The sequence below is a fragment of the Phyllobates terribilis genome, unplaced genomic scaffold (genome assembly GCF_046119375.1).
Source record: "Phyllobates terribilis strain yellow unplaced genomic scaffold, ASM4611937v1 Scaffold_1739__1_contigs__length_219557, whole genome shotgun sequence".
Classification (NCBI taxonomy): Eukaryota; Metazoa; Chordata; class Amphibia; order Anura; family Dendrobatidae; genus Phyllobates; species Phyllobates terribilis.
Genome location: NW_027364499.1, coordinates 105284 through 130130, shown reverse-complemented (window position 1 = coordinate 130130; position 24847 = coordinate 105284). Strand labels below are relative to the sequence as shown.

At 49.7% G+C, this 24847-nt stretch overlaps 1 protein-coding gene across 7 annotated transcripts in view; it reads right to left on the bottom strand.

Moving 5' to 3' along the window:
• Nucleotides 1-24847, bottom strand: part of NDRG4 (NDRG family member 4) — a 70485-nt gene that overhangs the window by 38645 nt on the left and 6993 nt on the right. Inside the window, exon 1 of one of the 7 annotated variants that reach the window (XM_073669040.1) lies at nucleotides 6919-7077. The exons of the other annotated variants lie outside the window; for them this stretch is intronic. Within the exon in view, the coding sequence (XP_073525141.1) occupies nucleotides 6919-6939 (21 nt within the window). The 5' untranslated portion in view covers nucleotides 6940-7077. Of the gene's footprint in view, nucleotides 1-6918; nucleotides 7078-24847 lie in introns of those variants that run through there. 7 annotated transcript variants of the gene reach the window in all.

The following is a 24847-nucleotide window of genomic DNA, read 5'->3' as shown; positions in this document are numbered from 1 at the left end:
ATTCAATAGAACAATCATAGTCTCTATGGGGAGGCAAAACCTGCGATTCCTTCTCAGAAAAAATTCTCCAAAAATCCTGAATAGGAACAGGCAATTCTCCCCTATCCAAAGCTGCAATACGCCCGTTACAACACTTGTCATAACATTTATGGCTCCAGGATTTAATTTCACTGGTAGACCAATCCAGTACAGGATTGTGAAATTTTAACCAGGGCAATCCCAATATTACTGGAGAAGGCAAATTATTTAATACCACCAAATCCAAATTTTCTTGGTGAATACCATTAATAGTGAGGGGAAATTCACAGACCTTATGAGTAACACTCTTCAAGGGGGAGCCATCGACAGAAACCACAGCAATAGGGGATGACAAAGGTTTGGGTTTTAATTTAAGTTTTTCCAAGAATCCCCCATCAATCACATTCAGAGTTGAACCACAATCCACAAATACCCGAAATTCAATTAATTCTTCCTGAGCTGCAGTAGTAGCAGAAAGAAGTACACCCTTAGTGTTTAAACAGGCTATACGGGCATAACTGACCTTTTTTTTTTTTCTTTGTTCATACGAAGCACACAGTTCTTAATGAAATGGTCAGATTTGCCGCAATAGAAGCACAAACCTTCAGAAAACCTGCGGTCTTTTCCTGAGAGCGAGGTGACATCGCCCCAATCTCCATCGGCTCTCCAGTGTCAGTACAGACCCTCTCAAGACTCGGAGCTGACATGGCAGAGGATTTACTCTCATTAACCCTTGCACACAGTCTCCTGTCCACCCGTATAGCTAATTGCATTGCCTCCTGCAAGTTTCCAGGTGTAGGATAAGCAATCAGCAGATCCTTAACCCTTTCACCTAGCCCAGCAAGAAACAAACTTTTCAGAGCTGAATCGTTCCACCCCACCTAAGCAGACCACCGACGGAAGTGAGTACAATAATTTTCCACATTACCTGATCCCTGTCTCAAATGTCTCAATTCGGTCTCAGCTGTTGAGACACGATCAGGATCATCATACAACAACCCCAAAGCAGAAAAAAAACTATCCACTGATCTAAAGCACGGATCACTAGGTTGGAGAGAAAAGGCCCATCTCTGAGGTTCTTTGCGCAAAAGTGACATTATGAACCCTGTGCGCTGTGATTCATCACCAGAGGATCTGGGTCTCAAACGAAAATACAATAAACAAGCATTTTTAAAAGGAAAAAAAAATCTTGTTGCTCGCCAAAAAATAAATCAGGCAATCGTACCTTTGGCTCCACAAAACGCGCTCCAGAACAGCTACTCACGTGTTGTTGGAGCTCGGCCACCTCCAGAGAGAGTCCCTGCAGGCGTTGAGCCAAATCCTGAACCGACACCATGATGGAAACTGGAGGTTTTTCCTTAGAGAAAATTTTTTGGGCTGGACTTACTGTTGTGATCTGCTACAAGCACTAAGGAAAGACAGGAGATCTGTCCCTACAATAGAACTAAGCTAGATCCCTACGATGTAACGGGGAACCTGATCCTGCGATCAGACCCGCTAAAGTCCTCAGCTAGTCTGAACGAAGACCTATAGATGTGAGGGAGGGATCCCTACAAGAACTAGGGACTGGGAGAAAGATGGACACCTCCTAGCAGAAATTGTAGCAGTAAAAGACAAACAAACAACATAGAGGTCAGAAGACCTAGCTAAACTGACTGAGAAAGGTAACAAAGCACATGGCTAGCTTAAGAGTAGAAATTACAATGAAGTCCAGCATGGCCAGAAGGGCGGAGCAGGATTAAATAGGCAAAAACGGTCATGTGACCAGCAAAATAGAAAAAACCTAACAGGAGAGTTCTAACACGTATAACCTGATTCGTATTCACAAGGGACAAGAATGGAAGATGGCCTTTAACACCTGCGATGGCCATTATGTGTATCTGGTTATGCCGTTTGGGCTCTGTAATGCCCCAGCAGTCTTCCAAGAACTGGTGAATGACATTTTCCTGGAAATCCTCTACACGTGTGTGGTAGTGTACCTGGATGATATCTTGGAGTTTTCTCCCAGTATGCCTACACACAGGAGGGTTGTTCTCCAAGTTTGGCAGAGATTAAGGAAGAACTGTCTGTACGGCAAGTATGAACAATGTCTCCTGACGAAGCCACGCAGGTGAAACGCGCGTTGAGGCGCGTCATCAGCTCCCTCCTGGCAGACCCTGCACACCGCACACAACATGTCACAATATGTTACTGCTATACCTGTGAACAGCACTAGAGTTATATGGATTTAGTCTGTGCATTAAACACGCACCATATAAAGGTTCACATTGATTGCCTGCTTAGAAAGGTCCCCATTCATACAACCAGGGTGAAGACCAATCTGTAGACACTGGACCAGCAGACTCCATGTGCCCGCTTATTTGCAGGCTCTGCTGTAGTTTTCGGAACATCTCTTATAAGTGATACCATAGCTTGACCACATTATAATATATGGTTAATATTTGACTATTTGATCATCATTCTTCCTGCAATCTCTCTGTAGATATATACATACCAGTTTGCGGTTGTTGCAGAGTTTCTACCATGGGGGGAGTATGGTCTTCTTTCCTTGGCTTTTTTCATCTGCCTATTTTGGTCGTCTCTCACCTTAGCCACTATTAATGTCATGTCATTTCTTACCTTCTCTATTTATGGTATAATAAATGCATATTTTCATTAAGAGCTTCTTCTCTGGCTATTCTTTTGGAGATTTCTGCCAATTATAAGTATAGCGGATATTTTGGCTACAATTCTCTTTACTTTGGTTTAAAAGTATGAAAAATATGTGTCTTTGAGCAGACCTCTCTTCCGTTTCTGGGGTACATTATCTGAGACTGACCTGAAAACAGACCCCAAGCAGGTATCTGCTGTATTGAAGTAGCCCTGTCTAGACGGTCTAAAAGGCTATCCAGCGGTTTCTCGGGTTCGCAAATTACTACCGCCAGGTCTTTCCGCATTTCTCCTCTCGGACCGCTCCCATTTCTGCCCTGACTCGCAAGGGGACCAATCCTAAAAAGGTGTGGACTCCAGAGGCAGAGAAAGTGGGTAACCAATCCTAAGGTGTGGACTCCAGAGGCAGAGAACGCGGGGGACCAATCCTAAGGTGTGGACTCCAGAGGCAGAGAACGCGGGGGACCAATCCTAAGGTGTGGACTCCAGAGGCAGAGAACGCGGGTGACCAATCCTAAAGGTGTGGACTCCAGAGGCAGAGAACGCGGGGGACCAATCCTAAGGTGTGGACTCCAGAGGCAGAGAACGCGGGGGACCAATCCTAAGGTGTGGACTCCAGAGGCAGAGAACGCGGGGGACCAATCCTAAAGGTGTGGACTCCAGAGGCAGAGAACGCGGGGGACCAATCCTAAAAGGTGTGGACTCCAGAGGCAGAGAAAGCGGGGGACCAATCCTAAGGTGTGGACTCCAGAGGCAGAGAAAGCGGGGGACCAATCCTAAAGGTGTGGACTCCAGAGGCAGAGAAAGCGGGGGACCAATCCTAAAAGGTGTGGACTCCAGAGGCAGAGAAAGCGGGGGACCAATCCTAAGGTGTGGACTCCAGAGGCAGAGAAAGCGGGGGACCAATCCTAAAGGTGTGGACTCCAGAGGCAGAGAAAGCGGGGGACCAATCCTAAAGGTGTGGACTCCAGAGGCAGAGAAAGCGGGGGACCAATCCTAAAAGGTGTGGACTCCAGAGGCAGAGAACGTGGGTAACCAATCCTAAAGGTGTGGACTCCAGAGGCAGAGAAAGCGGGGGACCAATCCTAAAAGGTGTGGACTCCAGAGGCAGAGAACGCGGGGGACCAATCCTAAAGGTGTGGACTCCAGAGGCAGAGAACGCGGGGGACCAATCCTAAGGTGTGGACTCCAGAGGCAGAGAACGCGGGGGACTAATCCTAAAGGTGTGGACTCCAGAGGCAGAGAACGCGGGGGACCAATCCTAAGGTGTGGACTCCAGAGGCAGAGAACGCGGGGGACCAATCCTAAAGTGTGGACTCCAGAGGCAGAGAACGCGGGGGACTAATCCTAAGGTGTGGACTCCAGAGGCAGAGAAAGCGGGGGACTAATCCTAAAGGTGTGGACTCCAGAGGCAGAGAACGCAGGGGAACAATCCTAAGGTGTGGACTCCAGAGGCAGAGAACGCCTTTGTGTCTCTAAAACCGGCCTTCGCCTCAGTTCCTGTACTGCATTGTCAGGACAACAAGAAGAAGTTCTTTCTGGAGGTGGATGCTTCTTCTGGGGTCGGAGCTGTTCTTAGTCAGAAGTCATCTTCCGGTAGCATGGTGACCTGCGGCTTCTTTTCCAAAATCTTCTCTGCTCCAGAACGCAACTACTCGATAGGTGATCGAAAAATGTTAGCTACAAGACTGGCTCTGGAGGAGTGGCGATTCTTGCTGGAATGAGCGAAGCATCTATTGTTTAGCTACACTGACCACTAGCCTATCTGCAGTCCGCACAACGGGCAAATCCGTTCGAGGTTCTAAAGCGAATTAATCCTGTAGCCTATAAGCTCAGACTCCCGGCCTCTTTACGGATTCCCAATTCTTTTCATGCGTCTCTCCTCAAGCCCGTCCTCCTCAGTCCTTTTTTTCAAAGATCCTGTAACCACTCCTGCTCCAGTCTGCACTGAACATTCTCACCACCAAGAAGGTAAGAGGGAAAACCTTTTTTCTTGTGGATTTGACCTGAGGAGACGTCCTGTGAGTCCAGGGAAAACATCCATGCCCCTCTCCTCCTGGAAAGATTCCTTGCGGGCTTAAAAACGAGAGGGTGTAAGGGAAAGGGGGGACTGCATCACCGGCATCTCTCCACGCTGTCCCTCTCCCACCGGAAAAGACGCCGACTGACTCAGCGCCGCGGCCCACATCCTGCTCCTCCTTCCTGCTCTGCTGCTGCTCGAGGTACGCGCATGGTGCACAAATCCACAGACACTGTGATTTAAGCAGGTGCGCACTCCCTTCTTAAAAGGGGCCAAGCGTGCTCAGTCCTAGAATGTTCCCAACCAATGGCTGGGAGACACTTACAACGTTGCAAAGGCACCTCCATGCAGGTGGAGGTGCCTTAAATAGTAAGTCTGTTTCTTACCACGCTTGTTAGCTCTCATATCCCGTATACCTGTCCTGTATATCAGCAGTGCCCACCTGCCTGCCAGCACCTGCCTACCTATCAGCAGTGCCCATTTGTACCTGCCTGCCTGGATACCTGTCGTGCCCAACAGCACCTGCCTGCCTGTGTGTTTGTCGTGCCAGCTACTATACCAGCCAGTACTTGCTAGTCTACCATTCCTGGCCGTTCTAGCCTCCTGTCCCTTTGGGGTCAGCTGGCATCCATCCAAGATCAGACCTGGTGTAGCACATGGTCCGCCTCCCTCATCTCTCCGCGGATAGCCGTATCCTCAGCCGCCGTGCATCAGAGGTCGGACTTGGTGAGGCACCTAGTCACACCACAGCACAGTGGTTCCACCACCCAATCCGTTATAGGGAGGTGCTCGCTGTATATTATACTATAGAGAGAGGGTGGAGTGTGCTGTATATTACACTATAGAGGGAGGACAATATACAGGGCGCTCCTCCCCTCTATAGTGTAATGTACGGGGCGCTCCTCCCCTCTATAGTGTAATGTACGGGGCGCTCCTCCCCTCTATAGTGCAATGTACGGGGGGGGCGCTCCTCCCCTCTATAGTGTAATGTACGGGGCGCTCCTCCCCTCTATAGTGTAATGTACGGGGCGCTCCTCCCCTCTATAGTGTAATGTATGGGGCGCTCCTCCCCTCTATAGTGTAATGTACGGGGCGCTCCTCCCCTCTATAGTGTAATGTACGGGGCGCTCCTCCCCTCTATAGTGCAATGTACGGGGGGGGCGCTCCTCCCCTCTATAGTGTAATGTACGGGGCGCTCCTCCCCTCTATAGTGTAATGTACGGGGGGCTCCTCCCCTCTATAGTGTAATGTACGGGGGGCTCCTCCCTCTATAGTGCAATGTACGGGGCGCTCCTCCCTCTATAGTGCAATGTACGGGGCGCTCCTCCCTCTACAGTGTAGTGTACGGGGCGCTCCTCCCTCTATAGTGTAATGTACGGGGGCGCTCCTCCCTCTATAGTGTAGTGTACGGGGGCGCTCCTCCCTCTATAGTGTAATGTACGGGGGGCTCCTCCCCTCTATAGTGTAATGTACGGGGGGCTCCTCCCCTCTATAGTGTAATGTACGGGGGGCTCCTCCCTCTATAGTGTAATGTACGGGGGGCTCCTCCCTCTATAGTGTAATGTACGGGGGGCTCCTCCCTCTATAGTGTAATGTACGGGGGGCTCCTCCCTCTATAGTGTAATGTACGGGGCGCTCCTCCCTCTATAGTGTAATGTACGGGGGGCTCCTCCCTCTATAGTGTAATGTACGGGGGGCTCCTCCCTCTATAGTGTAATGTACGGGGGGCTCCTCCCTCTATAGTGTAATGTACGGGGCGCTCCTCCCTCTATAGTGTAATGTACGGGGGGCTCCTCCCTCTATAGTGTAATGTACGGGGGGCTCCTCCCTCTATAGTGTAATGTACGGGGGGCTCCTCCCTCTATAGTGTAATGTACGGGGGGCTCCTCCCTCTATAGTGTAATGTACGGGGCGCTCCTCCCTCTATAGTGTAATGTACGGGGCGCTCCTCCCCTCTATAGTGTAATGTACAGTCCTCCATTTGCAGAGGGAGTCTCAGCAGGATCTATGGCGGCCGCACACATCATTCTGCACAATAACTCATCATCCAGAGCAGCCGGTCACATTGCCAGTTCTCCTCCTGCAGATCATTGCTCCAGGACCGTGCACTGAGGACTCGTCACCTCAATGTCCGCTCTGTAGCTCTGACATTCACATCTGTCTGTGACCTTGACGATGTGACGGAGCCCCAACAAAAAGACCCAGAATCCCAGACCCCCATCAGCACTCACCCCATCCCAGCACTCGGGCATCTCTGAGGTGTAGGTGCAGCAGAGTCAGCAGGAGCAGAGAGCAGACAGAAGGACAGCGGCAGCTCAGCTGTGCGGCGTCTCCAGCTTTATATACACACCCTTCCCTCCCGCACATCGCCCCCTCCCTCCTTTTACTGCAGAGACTGCCGCTGGGTGATTGGGTGAGATGCTGAGCCCCCCCCACACACACATCTGATGGGCACAACCTGATCCTGCTCAGCAAGATCTGCAAATGTCTGACCCCTCTATAACAACCTAACAACAGCCCAGCATGTCACATACCATATATACACCCCCGAAACCAGGACCTACAGCCGTCATCTACATACACCCCGAAACTGCCACCACAGCCGTCATCTACATACACCCCAAAACCTGGACCTACAGCCGTCATCTACATACACCCCGAAACCTGGACCTACAGCCGTCATCTACATACACCCCGAAACCTGGAGCTACAGCCGTCATCTACATACACCCCAAAACCTGGACCTACACCAGTCATCTACATACACCCCGAAACCTGGAGCTACAGCCGTCATCTACATACACCCCGAAACCTGGAGCTACAGCCGTCATCTACATACACCCCGAAACCTGGAGCTACACCAGTCATCTACATACACCCCGAAACCAGGACCTACACCAGTCATCTACATACACCCCGAAACCAGGACCTACACCAGTCATCTACATACACCCCGAAACCTGGAGCTACAGCAGTCATCTACATACACCCCGAAACCTGGAGCTACAGCCGTCATCTACATACACCCCGAAACCAGGACCTAGACCAGCCATCTACATACACCCCGAAACCAGGACCTACACCAGTCATCTACATACACCCCGAAACCTGGAGCTACAGCAGTCATCTACATACACCCCGAAACCTGGAGCTACAGCCGTCATCTACATACACCCCGAAACCTGGAGCTACAGCCGTCATCTACATACGCCCCGACACTGCCACCACAGCTGTCATCTACATACATCCCGAATCCTGGACCTACACCCATCATCTACATACACCCCGACACTGCCACCACAGCCGTCATCTACATACAACCCGAATCCTTGACCTACAACAGTCATCTACATACACCCCGACACTGCCACCACAGCCGTCATCTACATACACCCAGAATCCTGGACCTACACCCGTCATCTACATACACCCCGAAACCTGGAGCTACAGAAGTCATCTACATACACCCCGACACTGCCACCATAGCCGTCATCTATATACACCCCGAATCCTGGACCTACAGCCTTCATCTACATGCACCCTGAAACCTGGAGCTACACCCATCATCTACATACACCCCAAAACCTGGAGCTACATACACCCCAAAACCTGGAGCTACAGCCGTCATCTACATACACCCTGAAATCTGGAGCTACACCCGCCATCTACATACACCCTGAATCCTGCACCTACACCCGTCATCTACATACACCTCGAATCCTGGAGCTACAGCTGTCATCTACATACACCCCGACACTGCCACCACAGGTGTCATCTACATACACCCTGAATCCTGGAGCTACACCAGTCATCTACACACCCCGAATCCTGGACCTACGGCCGTCATCTACATACACCCCGACACTGCCACCACAGGCGTCATCTACATACACCCCGAAACCTGGAGCTATAGCCGTCATCTACATACACCCCGAAACCTGGAGCTACAGCCGTCATCTACATACACCCCGAAACCTGGAGCTACAGCCGTCATCTACATACACCCCGAAACCTGGAGCTACAGCCGTCATCTACATACACCCCGAAACCTGGAGCTACAGCCGTCATCTACATACACCCCGAAACCTGGAGCTACAGCCGTCATCTACATACACCCCGAAACCTGGAGCTACAGCAGTCATCTACATACACCCCGAAACCTGGAGCTACAGCCGTCATCTACATACGCCCAGACACTGCCACCACAGCCGTCATCTACATACACCCCGAATCCTGGAGCTACAGCCGTCATCTACATACACCCCGAAACCTGGAGCTACAGCCGTCATCTACATACACCCCGAAACCAGGACCTACACCAGTCATCTACATACACCCCCGAAACCTGGAGCTACACCAGTCATCTACATACACCCCAAAACCTGGAGCTACTGCCGTCATCTACATACACCCCCGAAACCTGGAGCTACAGCCATCATCTACATACACCCCCAAAACCTGGAGCTACAGCCATCATCTACATACACCCCCAAAACCTGGAGCTACAGCCGTCATCTGCATACACCCCCGAAACCAGGAGCTACAGCCGTCATCTGCATACACCCCCGAAACCAGGAGCTACAGCCGTCATCTACATACACCCAGAATCCTGGACCTACAGCCTTCATCTACATACACCCTGAAACCTGGAGATACAGAAGTCCTCTACATACACCCCGACACTGCCACCACAGCAGTCATCTACATACACCCCGAATCCTGGACCTACATCCGTCATCTACATACACCCCGAAACCTGGAGCTACACCCGCCATCTACATACACCCAGAATCCTGGACCTACAGCCTTCATCTACATACACCCTGAAACCTGGAGATACAGAAGTCCTCTACATACACCCCGACACTGCCACCACAGCAGTCATCTACATACACCCCGAATCCTGGACCTACAGCAGTCATCTACATACACCCAGAATCCTGGACCTACATCCTTCATCTACATACACCCTGAAACCTGGAGATACAGAAGTCCTCTACATACACCCCGACACTGCCACCACAACAGTCATCTACATACACCCCGAATCCTGGACCTACATCCGTCATCTACATACACCCCGAAACCTGGAGCTACACCCGCCATCTACATACACCCAGAATCCTGGACCTACAGCCTTCATCTACATACACCCTGAAACCTGGAGATACAGAAGTCATCTACATACACCCCGACACTGCCACCACAGCCGTCATCTACATACACCCCGAATCCTGGACCTACAGCCTTCATCTACATGCACCCTGAAACCTGGAGCTACACCCATCATCTACATACACCCCAAAACCTGGAGCTACATACACCCCAAAACCTGGAGCTACAGCCGTCATCTACATACACCCCGAAATCTGGAGCTACACCCGCCATCTACATACACCCTGAATCCTGCACCTACACCCGTCATCTACATACACCTCGAATCCTGGAGCTACAGCCGTCATCTACATACACCCCGACACTGCCACCACAGGTGTCATCTACATACACCCTGAATCCTGGAGCTACACCAGTCATCTACACACCCCGAATCCTGCACCTACGGCCGTCATCTACATACACCCCGACACTGCCACCACAGGCGTCATCTACATACACCCCGAAATCTGGAGCTACACCCGTCATCTACATACACCCTGAATCCTGCACCTACACCCGTCATCTACACACCCCGAATCCTGGACCTACGGCCGTCATCTACATACACCCCGACACTGCCACCACAGGCGTCATCTACATACACCCCGAAACCTGGAGCTATAGCCGTCATCTACATACACCCCGAAACCTGGAGCTACAGCAGTCATCTACATACACCCCGAAACCTGGAGCTACAGCCGTCATCTACATACACCCCGAAACCTGGAGCTACAGCAGTCATCTACATACACCCCGAAACCTGGAGCTACAGCCGTCATCTACATACACCCTAAAACCTGGAGCTACAGCAGTCATCTACATACACCCCGAAACCTGGAGCTACAGCCGTCATCTACATACACCCTAAAACCTGGAGCTACAGCAGTCATCTACATACACCTCGAAACCTGGAGCTACAGCCGTCATCTACATACACCCCGACACTGCCACCACAGCTGTCATCTACATACATCCCGAATCCTGGACCTACACCCATCATCTACATACACCCCGACACTGCCACCACAGCCGTCATCTACATACAACCCGAATCCTTGACCTACAACAGTCATCTACATACACCCCGACACTGCCACCACAGCCGTCATCTATATACACCCAGAATCCTGGACCTACACCCGTCATCTACATACACCCCGAAACCTGGAGCTACAGAAGTCATCTACATACACCCCGACACTGCCACCATAGCCGTCATCTACATACACCCCGAATCCTGGACCTACAGCCTTCATCTACATGCACCCTGAAACCTGGAGCTACACCCATCATCTACATACACCCCAAAACCTGGAGCTACATACACCCCAAAACCTGGAGCTACAGCCGTCATCTACATACACCCCGAAATCTGGAGCTACACCCGCCATCTACATACACCCTGAATCCTGCACCTACACCCGTCATCTACATACACCTCGAATCCTGGAGCTACAGCCATCATCTACATACACCCCGACACTGCCACCACAGGTGTCATCTACATACACCCTGAATCCTGGAGCTACACCAGTCATCTACACACCCCGAATCCTGGACCTACGGCCGTCATCTACATACACCCCGACACTGCCACCACAGGCGTCATCTACATACACCCCGAAACCTGGAGCTATAGCCGTCATCTACATACACCCCGAAACCTGGAGCTACAGCCGTCATCTACATACACCCCGAAACCTGGAGCTACAGCCGTCATCTACATACACCCCGAAACCTGGAGCTACAGCCGTCATCTACATACACCCCGAAACCTGGAGCTACAGCCGTCATCTACATACACCCCGAAACCTGGAGCTACAGCAGTCATCTACATACACCCCGAAACCTGGAGCTACAGCCGTCATCTACATACGCCCCGACACTGCCACCACAGCCGTCATCTACATACACCCCGAATCCTGGAGCTACAGCCGTCATCTACATACACCCCGAAACCTGGAGCTACAGCCGTCATCTACATACACCCCAAAACCTGGAGCTACTGCCGTCATCTACATACACCCCCAAAACCTGGAGCTACAGCCATCATCTACATACACCCCCAAAACCTGGAGCTACAGCCGTCATCTGCATACACCCCCGAAACCAGGAGCTACAGCCGTCATCTGCATACACCCCCGAAACCAGGAGCTACAGCAGTCATCTGCATACACCCCCGAAACCAGGAGCTACAGCTGTCATCTACATACACCCAGAATCCTGGACCTACAGCCTTCATCTACATACACCCTGAAACCTGGAGATACAGAAGTCCTCTACATACACCCCGACACTGCCACCACAACAGTCATCTACATACACCCCGAATCCTGGACCTACATCCGTCATCTACATACACCCCGAAACCTGGAGCTACACCCGCCATCTACATACACCCAGAATCCTGGACCTACAGCCTTCATCTACATACACCCTGAAACCTGGAGATACAGAAGTCATCTACATACACCCCGACACTGCCACCACAGCCGTCATCTACATACACCCCGAATACTGGACCTACAGCAGTCATCTACATACACCCTGACACTGCCACCACAGCCGTCATCTACATACACCCCGAATCCTGGACCTACAGCCTTCATCTACATGCACCCTGAAACCTGGAGCTACACCCATCATCTACATACACCCCAAAACCTGGAGCTACATACACCCCAAAACCTGGAGCTACAGCCATCATCTACATACACCCCGAAATCTGGAGCTACACCCGCCATCTACATACACCCTGAATCCTGCACCTACACCCGTCATCTACATACACCTCGAATCCTGGAGCTACAGCCGTCATCTACATACACCCCGACACTGCCACCACAGGTGTCATCTACATACACCCTGAATCCTGGAGCTACACCAGTCATCTACACACCCCGAATCCTGCACCTACGGCCGTCATCTACATACACCCCGACACTGCCACCACAGGCGTCATCTACATACACCCCGAAATCTGGAGCTACACCCGCCATCTACATACACCCTGAATCCTGCACCTACACCCATCATCTACACACCCCGAATCCTGGACCTACGGCCGTCATCTACATACACCCCGACACTGCCACCACAGGCGTCATCTACATACACCCCGAAATCTGGAGCTATAGCCGTCATCTACATACACCCCGAAACCTGGAGCTACAGCCGTCTACATACACCCCGAAACCTGGAGCTACAGCAGTCATCTACATACACCCCGAAATCTGGAGCTACACCCGCCATCTACATACACCCTGAATCCTGCACCTACAGTACAGACTAAAAGTTTGGACACACCTTCTCATTTTTCTGTATTTTCCCGACTATGAAAATTGTACATTCACACTGAAGGCATCAAAACTATGAATTACCACATGTGGAATTATATACTTAACAAAAAAGTGTGAAACCACTGAAAATATGTCTTATATTCTAGGGTCTTCACAGTAGCCACCTTTTGCTTTGATGACTGCTTTGCACACTCTTTGCATTCTCTTGATGAGCTTCAAGAGGTAGTCACCGGAAATGGTCTTCCAGCAATCTTGAAGGAGTTCCCAGAGATGCTTAGCACTTGTTGGCCCTTTTGCCTTCACTCTGCGGTCCAGCTCACCCCAAACCATCTCGATTGGGTTCAGGTCTGGTGACTGTGGAGGCCAGGTCATCTGGCGTAGCCCCCCATCACTCTCCTTCTTGGGCAAATAGCCCTTACACAGCCTGGAGGTGTGTTTGGGGTCATTGTCCTGTTGAAAAATAAATGATGGTCCAACTGAACGCAAACCGGATGGAATAGCATGCTGCTGCAAGATGCTGTGGTAGCCATGCTGGTTCAGTATGCCTTCAATTTTGAATAAATCCCCAACAGTGTCACCAGCAAAGCCCCCCACACCATCACACCTCCTCCTCCATGCTTCACGGTGGGAACCAGGCATGTAGAGTCCATCCGTTCACCTTTTCTGCATCGCACAAAGACACGGTGGTTGGAACCAAAGATCTCAAATTTGGACTCATCAGACCAAAGCACAGATTTCCACTGGTCTAATGTCCATTCCTTGTGTTCTTTAGCCCAAACAAGTCTCTTCTGCTTGTTGCCTGTCCTTAGCAGTGGTTTCCTAGCAGCTATTTTACCATGAAGGCCTGCTGCACAAAGTCTCCTCTTAACAGTTGTTGAAGAGATGTGACTGCTGCTAGATCTCTGTGTGGCATTGACCTGGTCTCTGATCTGAGCTGCTGTTAACCTGCGATTTCTGAGGCTGGTGACTCGGATAAACTTATCCTCAGAAGCAGAGGTGACTCTTGGTCTTCCTTTCCTGGGGCGGTCCTCATGTAAGCCAGTTTCTTTGTAGCGCTTGATGGTTTTTGCAACTGCACTTGGGGACACTTTCAAAGTTTGCCCAATTTTTCGGACTGACTGACCTTCATTTCTCAAAGTAATGATGGTCGCTCATTTTTCTTTACTTAGAATTTGTATTATGGCAAGAAAAAAGCAGCTAACAGTCTATTCAGTAGGACTATCAGCTGTGTATCCACCTGACTTCTGCACAACACAACTGATGGTCCCAACCCCATTTATAAGGCAAGAAATCCCACTTATTAAACCTGACAGGGCACACCTGTGAAGTGAAGACCATTTCCGGTGACTACCTCTTGAAGCTCATCAAGAGAATGCCAAGAGTGTGTAAAGCAGTCATGAAAGCAAAAGGTGGCTACTGTGAAGAACCTAGAATATAAGACATATTTTCAGTTGTTTCACACTTTTTTGGTAAGTATATAATTCCACATGTGGTAATTCATAGGTTTGATGCCTTCAGTGTGAATGTACAATTTTCAGTCATGAAAATACAGAAAAATCTTTAAATAAGAAGGTGTCCAAAATTTTGGTCTGTACTGTATATACACCCCAAAACCTGGAGCTGCACCCGTCGTCTACATACACCCCCGACACTGCACCCGTCGTCAACATACACCCCAGACACTGCACCCATCTACATACACCCCCGACACCTGTGTGGAGACACAAGGGTCAGCGAGTTTTCTCGTCCACTGGCATGGCCATCTTTAGAAAAACCGGGGCTCTTCCCACTGAACGCCCGCACTCCTTCCCCATGGGCAGAGCACTACTGAGACAACACAAGGTGAGGATGACCCAATGAAGTTTTACTGGAGTGTGGTACCAACAGCTATCAGCGTATAGCACATTCCCAGCAAGGATACAAGATGGTGCAAGTGGCAAAGTCTTACCCTTCCGCTGGCTCGGCAGGGATTAGAACCTCTGCGACTTCGGGGTATCCAGGGTATTACCTCATCCAGCACCACCCCACTTTTGGCATGCACCCACAGAGAGAAGGTAGCACCAAGCTTAGGAAACTGACCGAGCACAACGAGGTATGTGACCAGATTGTCCCAACCTGGGTTCTCCCAACAAATTTGTGGGCTCAGTGATGGTCAGTGGAGCAGTTCTGTAATCCACCAGCTCGAACCGTGGTCCGTAGGATTAAGTCGCATAGAATCACAAAGGTGACAGGAGCAGGCCCTTTTTATATCCCTCAGCTCCCATTTCAGGGTATTGTGTCCCACCGGATTGGGAAGGGAGGGGGTGGGAAACAATCATGGCTGTTCCCTCATTGTTGGCTAGTGAAATAAGACTGCATAATTGTCCTCCAAATGATGCAGACTAGTACACCGCAGGGGGCGGCTGCAATCCATAATCATTAGGCATTCTACAAATAAGCACCGGACAGTCTCACATGAAACAATGGTTCATGACCCTTGACTTTCTGAAGTAAGTAATATCACGTCTGGCATAAAATTAAGAATAGTTCACCCCCGCACCAGTGACCAGATTGACGCTGAGTAGTCACATTTCTCCTCCCTTCTTAATTAGACCCGGAGACTGCTGGATCCTTGTGTGGATCACTGTTGACGGGGCTGCCAGACGGGATAGGCTTCCGATTATCCTTCTCCACTTGTCTGGACAGTCTGTCGGCATTTCCATGATCTTTGCCCTTTTTATGTGAGACAGAAAAATTATAGAACTGTAAGACCAGACGCCATCTGAGTAAACGTCCGTTGTCCCGGCACGCCGGTATAACCAACTTAAAGGATTGTGATCGGTTAGGACTGAACTCCTTGCCGTAGAGGTACGACTGCAATTTTTCAGAGCCCAGACTATGGCCAAGCATTCTTTTTCTATTTCTCCCGGTTCAACAGATTTCAGGAGAGATAGGCTATCGGGTGTTCTGGACAGTCAGCCCCCAGTTGGCCGAGTACGGCTCCCAATCTGGTACCCGATGAGTCTGTTTGGACAATGAACCGGCGGCAGAAGTCAGGAGCAGTCAGGACTGGGCTTTGTGCTAGCTGGGTTTTCAACTGGAGGAATGCGGACTTGCATTCTGGGGTCCAGATGAGATTGCGGGCATATCTTTTGGTGGTGAGGTCAGTGAGGGGCTTGGCTACAGTAGTGTAATTGGGGATAAACTTTCATTAATAATTTGCGGCCTCTAAGAATGCGTGGGCCTGTGTTTTGGTTGACTGGGTGGAGCCACTGGGTAATGGCTTCTAATTTTGCAGATACTGGACAAATGCACCCACTTCCCACCCTATGTCCCAGGTATAGTACCTCGGCCATCCCCATCTGGCACTTGTCGTGTCGGATGGTAAGCTGGGATTTGGCTACTTTCTGCAGCACCTGGGACACTTGCTGAAGATGCTCTTCCCAGGTGTCACTGAAGATAGCGATGTCATCCATGTAGGCCTGGGCATACCCCTGACACCCCTCTTGTAACTGATCCACCATCCTCTGAAAGGTAACCGGGGCGTTCTTCATCCCAAATGGCATGCTGGTGAACTCACAGGACAAAAAGGGGCGATGATCGTGGACTTCTCATGAGCCTCTTTCGAGAGTGGGATCCGCCAGTATCCCTTGCCCAGATCAAGGTTAGATATAAACAGAGACCCCCCTAACCTGTCCAGTAGTTCATCCACCTGAGGCATGGGATAGGCGTCTAACAGTGACCTCATTGAGCCGCCTATAGTCCACACAGAAGTGAGTACTCTAGTCTTTCTCAAGCACCAACACCACACTGGCAGCCCATGGTCTATGGGAAGGAACTAGGACCCCTATAATCAACATGTCATCCACCTCAGTCTACATTATTGCCAACACTGGAGGCGGGTAGTCTGATTGGAGTGGCTGTCCCTGTGTTGACATGATGCTGGATCAGGGGTGTTCGACCAGGCCGACTTGTGAACAGGTGTCCATATGTTCCGAGCAGGTTTGTTCACTGCTGCTTCTGTGATGGATCAAGCCGCTCCCCCAATGGGACATCCGTTACCCCCATTCCCATATTGGAGTCCACCAATAAGTCCAGGATCTGGTCCATATTTGGGTCATCTAAAGTGGGACAACAAACTGATAAGTTGGTGACCTCCGTTTCCTCATAAGCCTTTAGCCTGTTGACACGATTGTTCACGTACACCTGCTCGATCCAGGGCTACGGTGTAGTCAGTCTCCCCGCATTTCCTGGTGATGGTGAACAGATCCACCCACATGGCTTGCAGCTTGTTTTTGTGTACTGCTACTAGTACTAGAACCTTCTGTCCACAGGTAAATTCTCGGAGTCTGGCAGCGCGGTTCTAACAGTTGTTGCCTTTCCTGAGCTACTTCTAAATTCCAGAGGGCTAAGGCCATGAGGTACCTCATCTTTTCCTTAAACTTTTAGACATAATCCAGAATGGGAAACTCTTCTGTGGGGAAGGTGCCCTCCCAACTCTCTCGTACCAGCTCCAAAAGGCGGGGAAGGTGCCCTCCCAACTCTCTCGTACCAGCTCCAAAAGGTGAGGAAGGTGCCCTCCCAACTCTCTCGTACCAGCTCCAAAAGGCGGGGAAGGTGCCCTCCCAACTCTCTCGTACCAACTCCAAAAGGCGGGGAAGGTGCCCTCCCAACTCTCTCGTACCAGCTCCAAAAGGCAGGGAAGGTGCCCTCCCAACTCTCTCATACCAGCTCCAAAAGGCCCTTGTACTTTTTAGCCATACAGCAATTCGAAGGGAGAGAACCTGGTAGAATCCTGCTGTTCCTCCGGGTAGGTGAACAGGAGCAGCTCCAGATTTTTCTCCCAGTCTCCTCCGCCTTGGACTCACCATACCGGCTAAGGAGTTGTTTGAGCCGTTCCGTTGAATCGCTCACATAACTAGTTCGTTTAAGTGTGGTACGCATGGCGCAGACTCCATGTTTTTCCCAGAGGGTCTGAATCAGCTCGCTTTGTAACTATGCCCTCTGGTCAGTCAATACCTCCTGCAGAAACCCTACTCGACTAGAGATGCCCAGTAGAGCTTGAGCCACGTGCTCCACATCTATGGATGACAGGGCAACGGCCTCCGGGTAGCAAAGTCGACCAGGGTGAGGATGAACCTCTTTCAGCAGCAGCTGGGGACAGCCAAGGAGCCCACTAAATCTATGGCAACACTCTGGAACGGTTTGCCCATCAAGGGCATGGATTGGAGCGGGGCACAACAGGGTGCTCCCCTCATCCGCTTACACACCGGACACGAGGCTCGGTATTTCTGTACCTCTTGAGTGACCCTCAGTCAAAAAAAACAAAAAAAAACACAGCAGGCGGGCCCGGGTCTTTTTGACCCCCATGTGCCCAGCTGCAGGGACGTCATGGGCCAAGCGCAAGAGTTGGGGTTGGTACTGCTGGGGAACCACGAACTGATGGACACCGGTCCAGGGTTTCTCTGGGCAGGGTGCAGGAATTTCCTGATATAAAAGAGTCCTTTCTCCCATCTATACACCTCCCCCTGATTTCTTTTCCCAGCTCAGGCAGCCATACTGCAGACAAGCTCTAGAGTGGGATCAGTGAGTTGGGCTTTCCTAAACGCCTTACTGTTAGAACCTTGTTCTTAGGTTTTTTCCTTTGCTGGTCACATGACCTTGTTGGCCTATTTAATCCTGCTCCGCCCTTCTGGCTTTGCTGGACTTCATTGTATAACTACTTTCTAGCTAGCCTGTGCTCTGTATCTAACTCTGTTAGTTTGCTTGGTCTACGGACCTCAGTGTTCTATATATTTTGTTTGTTCGTCTGTCTGCTACTATTTCTGTTAGGAGGTGTCCCATTTTCCTCCCAGTCCTTAGTACTTGTAGGGATTCCTTCCCCACATCTATAGGTCTCCGTACAGACTAGCTTAGGACTTTAGCAGGTCTGATCGCAGGATCAGGTTCCCTGTTACATCGTAGGGATTAAGCTGAGTTCTATCGTAGGGACAGATCTCCTCTCTTTCCTTAGCTCTGGTAGCAGAACATAACAGTAAGTCCAGCCTGCAAATGCTCTAAGGAAAGATTTTTCTGTTCCATCATGGTGTCGGTTCAGGATTTGGCTCATCGCCTGCAGGGACTCTCTGGAGGTGGCCGAGCTCCATCAGCACGTGAGTAACTGTCCTGGAGCACATTTCTTGGAGCCTAAGGTACGTTTGCCGGATTTATTTTTTGGTGAACACCGAGAATTTTTTTCATTTAAAAATGCTTGCTTATTGTATTTTCGTTTGAGACCCAAGTCCTCTGGGGATGAATCCCAGCGCATAGGGTTTATAATGTCACTTTTGCGCAAAGAGCCTCAGGAGTGGGCCTTTTCTTTGCAACCTAGTGATACATGCTTCAGATCAGTGGATAGTTTTTTTTTCTGCTTTGGGACTATTATATGATGATCCTGACCGTGTCGCATCAGCTGAGACTGAGTTAAGACGTTTGAGACAGGGATCAGGTAATGTGGAAAAATATTGTACTCATTTCCGTCGATGGTCTATTCAAACAGGGTGGAACGATTCTGCTCTGAAGAGTCTGTTTCTTGCTGGGCTCAGTGAAAGGGTTAAAGACCTGCTAATTGCTTATCCTACACCTGAAGATTTGCAACAGGCTATGCAATTAGCTATACGGGTGGATAGGAGACTGCGTGCAAGGGTTAATGAGAGCAAATCCTCTGCTATGTCAGTTTCTGGTTATGAGAATGTGTGTACTAACAGTGGTGAACCGATGGAGATTGGATCGGTGGCACCTCGCTCTCAAGAAAAGGACCGTAGATTTTCTGAAGGCTTGTGTTTCTATTGCGGAATATCTGGTCATTTAATTAAAGACTGAGCTTCGTATGAAGAAAGAAAAAAAAAAAAAAAAAGGGCAGTCATGCCCGTATTGCCTGTTTAAATTCCAAGGGTGTATTTTTAGCTGCCTCCACTATTGCTCAGGAAAAATTAATGGAATTTCGGGTGTTTGTGGATTGTGGGTCTACTCTGAATGTAATTGATGGGGGATTCTTGGAAAGACTCAATTTAAAACCCGAACCTTTATCATCCCCCATTGCTGTGGTTTCTGTGGATGGTTCCCCTTTGAAGAATATTACTCTCACTATTAATGTTGTTCACCATGAGAATTTGGATTTGGTAGTGTTGAATAACTTGCCTTCTCCAGTAATATTGGGATTGCCCTGGTTAAAATTTCACAATCCTGTACTGGATTGGTCTACCAGTGAAATTAAATCCTGGAGCCATAAATGTTATGACAAGTGTTGTAACGGGCGTATTGCAGTTTTGGATAGGGGAGAATTGCCTGTTCCTATTCAGGATTTTTGGAGAGTTTTTTCTGAGAAGGAATCGCAGGTTTTGCCTCCCCATAGAGACTATGATTGCTCTACTGAATTTGTCCCTGGAGCGACTCTTCCTAAAAGTCGTTTATTTAACCTTACTATTCCTGAGAGGAAGGCTTTGGAGGAATACATACAGACAAGCTTGGCCGCCGGTCACATTAGGCCCTCTAAGTCTCCTGTGGCGGTTGGAATTTTTTTTGTAAAAAAAAAGGACGGCGGTTTACGTCCTTGTCTGGATTTTCGTGAGATTAACAAAATTACGGTACGCAATCCTTACCCACTGCCATTGATTCCTGATCTGTTTAACCAGTTAATGGGGGCCAAGTGGTTCTCTAAAATTGACCTTAAGGGGGCATACAATCTGTTGCGCATGAAGGAGGGTGATGAATGGAAGACTGCTTTTAACACTCCTGTGGGTCATTTTGAGAATCTGGTGATGCCTTTTGGTCTTACTAATGCTCCTGCATTTTTTCAGAATCTGATTAATGACATCCTTAGACCTTTGATCGGCAAAAATGTGGTTGTGTATTTGGATGACATTTTGATTTATTCGCCGGATCTGGAGTCTCATTGGCGGAGCGTACGTGAGGTATTACAGTTATTAATGGACAATTCGCTTTTTGCTAAGCTGGAGAAATGTGAGTTCGCTGTACAGAGAATTAGTTTTTTGGGCTACATTATCTCCAGCAAAGGTTTTGAGATGGATCCGGTTAAGGTTCAGGCTGTGCAGGAATGGCCTAGGCCTATTGGTTTGAAGTCGATACAGAGGTTTTTGGGTTTCGCCAATTACTATAGAAAATTCATAAAAAAATTTTCTAGTATTGTCAAACCTCTGACTGATCTCACCAGGAAAGGTGCTGATGCGGTTCAGTGGTCTTCTGAGGCCATTGAAGCTTTCGTGTATCTCAAGGAGAGGTTCACCTCTGCTCCCATCCTTATGCAGCCTGATGTTACTAGGCCGTTTTTGGTTGAGGTTGATGCTTCCTCTGTGGGGGTTGGCGCAGTATTGTCTCAGGATAACGGGGATGGGTTACATCCCTGTGCCTTTTTTTCAAAAAAATTTTCGGAGACTGAATTGAATTACGATATTGGTAATCGGGAATTATTGGCTATTAAACTCGCATTTGAACACTGGCGCCACTTCTTGGAAGGTGCGGAATTTCCCGTTCAGGTTCTTACGGATCATAAAAATCTGATATATCTTGATGCTGCCAAGCGCCTGAATGCCCGTCAGGCTAGGTGGGCACTGTTTTTCTCGCGGTTTAATTTCTCCGTTACTTACATCCCTGGTACTAAGAATGTTAAGGCGGATGCCTTGTCTCGCAGTTTTTCTCCCATAGTCGGTGCTGAGAAAGAGGAGAACATTTTACAAGAAGGTGTTGTGATAGCTGCTTTGGACTCCGTTTTGGAAAATGAGATTCTTAAAGCTCAGGAGAATGCCCCATCTAACACTCCTCATGGGAGGTTGTTTGTGCCTGGGACCTTTAGGAGAGATTTGTTTGTTGAGTGTCACGAATCTCGGTTGGCAGGTCATCCCGGAATCTCTGAGACCAAGAGACTGGTGGGTCGCAGTTTTTGGTGGCCTGGATGGCAGAAGGAAGTCATTAAGTGGGTGCGTCAATGTACTGTATGTGCTAGATCTAAGTCCTCACATACTCCTGCTGCGGGGTTGCTTTGTCCTTTGGAGGTTCCCAGTGCTCCTTGGACACATTTGGCTATGGACTTTATAACTGACCTTCCCCCCTCTGAGGGTTTTACTGTCATCTGGGTGGTCGTGGACCGTTTTAGCAAGATGTGTCACTTGGTTCCCTTCGTCAAACTGCCCTGCGCTAAAACTCTCGCTAAGGCCTTTGTCAAGGAAATTGTCAGACTTCATGGCGTTCCTACTGACATTGTTTCTGATAGGGGTCCTCAGTTCGTGGCTCGTTTTTGGCGTGCCTTTTGTGACAGGTTGGGAGTTCATTTGTCGTTCTCGTCCGGATATCATCCTGAATCTAATGGCCAGACAGAAAGGAAAAACCAGGATGTTGAGCAGTTCTTGCGTTGTTTTGTGGCAGACAATCAAGAGGGGTGGTCTGAGTTTCTGCCACTTGCCGAATTTGCTCTGAACAATCATACATCTTCTTCTGCTGGTTGTTCGCCTTTTTTTTGTTGTTCTGGGAGACATCCGTCGTTTGGGTCGTTCTCCAAGTTGGGATCTGCCGTGCCTGAGGAGGAGAATTTTTCCGGTGATTTGGAGAGAGTTTGGACGGATGTGCGTGGTAATCTTCAGGAGGCCAACAGAAAATCTAAAGACTACTTTGATAGGAAACGACAGGAGGTTTTGTTCGCTGTTGGTGACATGGTTTGGTTGTCCTCTAGGAATCTGCGGTTGAGGATTCCTTCTAAGAAATTGGGTCCCAAGTTTGTAGGGCCCTTTAAGGTGCTTCAGGTTGTCAACCAATCTGCGTTAGGTGGAGGTTCCTACCTCCTGGAGAATTAAATCCGGTCTTTCATGTCTCTCTGTTAAAAAAAGCTGTTGTGTCGGATGGTGACGCCTCTGCCTCTGTTCCTCCAGTGGTGGAGGACGGGGAATATGAAATTTCTCGCATCCTTAACTCTAGACGGTATAGAGGTAGTTTGCAGTATCTTGTGGCCTGGAAAGGTTTCGGACCCGAGGATAACTCTTGGGTGAGGTCGGATGATGTTTCCGCGTCCAGACTTATCAGAGCGTTTCACAGGAGATTTCCTGATAAGCCTGGTCCTAGGGGATCCGGAGGATCCTCTTAGAAGGGGGGGTACTGTCAGAACCTTGTTCTTAGGTTTTTCCTTTGCTGGTCACATGACCTTGTTGGCCTATTTAATCCTGCTCCGCCCTTCTGGCTTTGCTGGACTTCATTGTTTAACTACTTTCTAGCTAGCCTGTGCTCTGTATCTAACTCTGTTAGTTTGCTTGGTCTACGGACCTCTATGTTCTATATATTTGTTTGTTCGTCTGTCTGCTACTATTTCTGTTAGGAGGTGTCCCATTTTTCCTCCCAGTCCTTAGTACTTGTAGGGATTCCTTCCCCACATCTATAGGTCTCCGTACAGACTAGCTTAGGACTTTAGCAGGTCTGATCGCAGGATCAGGTCCCCTGTTACATCGTAGGGATTAAGCTGAGTTCTATCGTAGGGACAGATCTCTCTTTCCTTAGCTCTGGTAGCAGAACGTAACACTTACGATCTATCTCTTCCCAGTCAATGGCCACAGTCTGATCGGGGTACTCACTGTCACCGGCTCAGAGGAGGAGGATAGAGGCTTGGAATGTGGGTGATCCTCTGATGGGGTGGTAGAAGGATCCACATCAGGGTGTTGCTTGGCTTTGTTGAGAGTGAGGATTGTGACAAATTGGTTGGACAGCCATTGTCTTAGGTCATTCCCCAAAATAATAGGTGTGGGGAGGAGTCCATGAGCCCCAGTTCGACCTCTCCCTGGTCGGTCTCCCAGTCCAACTGCACACGTGCCAGAGGGATGTCCGAGTGCTGACCCCAGCCAGGAAGATGGTCACTTGGCAGCCTGGTAAATGGTGATCTGGGGGGGACAATATCTGGGCTGACTAGGGTGATGGAAGAACCAGTGTTCCGAAGTCCTCCAGACACAGGTCTCCGGCCCTGGAGACAATCTTTGGCCATGTGTCCAAGGCGCCCACACGTATACCAGTGCTGTGGGCTGCACAAATCCTGGCCCGGTTAGTAAACCTTTGTCCTGGTGGGGTTTTTGCTGGGTAGCAGGATAGTCCTGCTCGAATGGCTGGTGGCCGCTAGAGGCACTGGTTGACAGGTCTCTTGGAATCAGTGGGCATATTGAGTCTCCGGCAGGCTCGATTGGCCGACTAGTTTACAGCCAATCAGGCCTACTTGGTCTGGGATGTCGGGCTTCTGGTCAGCTACCCACTCAAGTATTTCTGTGGCCATCTTCTCCATAAGTTGCTAGAGCACAATCATGTCCCGGAGGGCAGCAGCAGAGTGACCATCGAGCCAGCGGTTGCAGCGTCAGAGTTGACTGCCAAATTCTACATAGGAGGCCCCCTGGCAAGACAAAGTCCAGACCTTGGTGCAATATCTCTCAGGGGTGATGGTAAAAAGGGCCAGCAGGGTGTCCTTAATAGTCAGTTCAGGCAGTCTAGAGGCCCAAGCGACAGGACAGCATCCTGGGCCCAGGCAGTCAAACTGGTCCACAGGTATTTAGCCCAATCAGCTGTGGGCATCTGGTGCATCAGAGTCTCAAAACTTTGCAAGTGTTCATCAACCTCGGTGATGGACTCATTAAATACTGGCACATCTCTGTAAAGGAGAAATCCTTGGTTGTGGACCATCATAGGGGTAGGAATACTGGTATTC